This window comes from Salvelinus sp. IW2-2015, linkage group LG36 (genome assembly GCF_002910315.2).
Source record: "Salvelinus sp. IW2-2015 linkage group LG36, ASM291031v2, whole genome shotgun sequence".
Lineage (NCBI taxonomy): Eukaryota > Metazoa > Chordata > Actinopteri > Salmoniformes > Salmonidae > Salvelinus > Salvelinus sp. IW2-2015.
In genome coordinates, this window is record NC_036875.1 from 25,205,986 (window position 1) to 25,206,921 (window position 936).

Sequence of the window (936 nt, forward strand, 5' to 3'; positions counted from 1 at the left end):
ATGGAGAACGTATCCTTCACCCTCAGCTATAAGTTAACTCTGGACCCATTTTCTATTCCACCTGGTGGAAAGTATCCCATCTTTTTCCTGGGCATAGCTATCTATTCATTTGGTGTGTTCTGCAACCTGACCTTACTGTCCGTCATCGTCATGCAAAGGAACCTTCACAAACCCATGTATTTTATTCTCTTCAGTCTTCCTCTCAACGATCTGATAGGAATCACTGCAATGCTCCCAAAGGTGCTGTCAGACATTGTGACTGAGACAAACACGGTCTTTTACCCTCTCTGTGTTATTCAGGGGTTTTTGCTCCACATGTACGGAGGTGCGATTCTCTTTATTCTTGCGGCTATGGCCTTTGATCGTTATGTTGCCATCTGCCAGCCGTTGAGGTACAGTACTATTATGACACCCAGGAATGTGGCAGTCATTATTTTACTGGTTTGGGGTCTTGACCTCCTCTTGATCCTACTGCTGTTCTCTCTGCAGATAAATCTGCCCCGGTGTAGATCCTCCATAATGAATGTGTTTTGTGATAACCCCTCCCTTCTTAAACTCACCTGTGGTAATACTACACTGAATAATGTCATAGGACTGTTTAACACAGCACTCATGCAGATTATAAGTGTATCCATTCAGATTTTTTCCTATGTGAAGATTCTGATCACTTGCTTGGTTACAAGAAAGTCTGACGCTAAGAGTAAGGCTTTGAACACCTGTGTGGCACAGTTGGTCATATTCTTCATATTTGAGGTTGTAGGAACCTTCACAATTTTATCACACAGATTCAAGAATGTCTCAGCTGACTTGCAAAAGATTATGGGCATGCTCATCTTTCTAGTATCTCCACTTATGAATCCAATTGTATACGGGCTGAATGCAAGTGAAATACGAATCTCCCTACTGAAAGTATTTCTCAACAAAGTATCAGCCTGA

At 42.1% G+C, this 936-nt stretch overlaps 1 protein-coding gene across 1 annotated transcript; it reads left to right on the forward strand.

Annotated features, from left to right (window-relative positions):
* On the forward strand, nt 1-936 carry LOC111959263 (olfactory receptor 52B2-like). Its single transcript, XM_023980743.1, has one exon. The coding sequence runs from the start codon at nt 1-3 to the stop codon at nt 934-936; it is 936 nt and encodes a 311-aa protein (XP_023836511.1).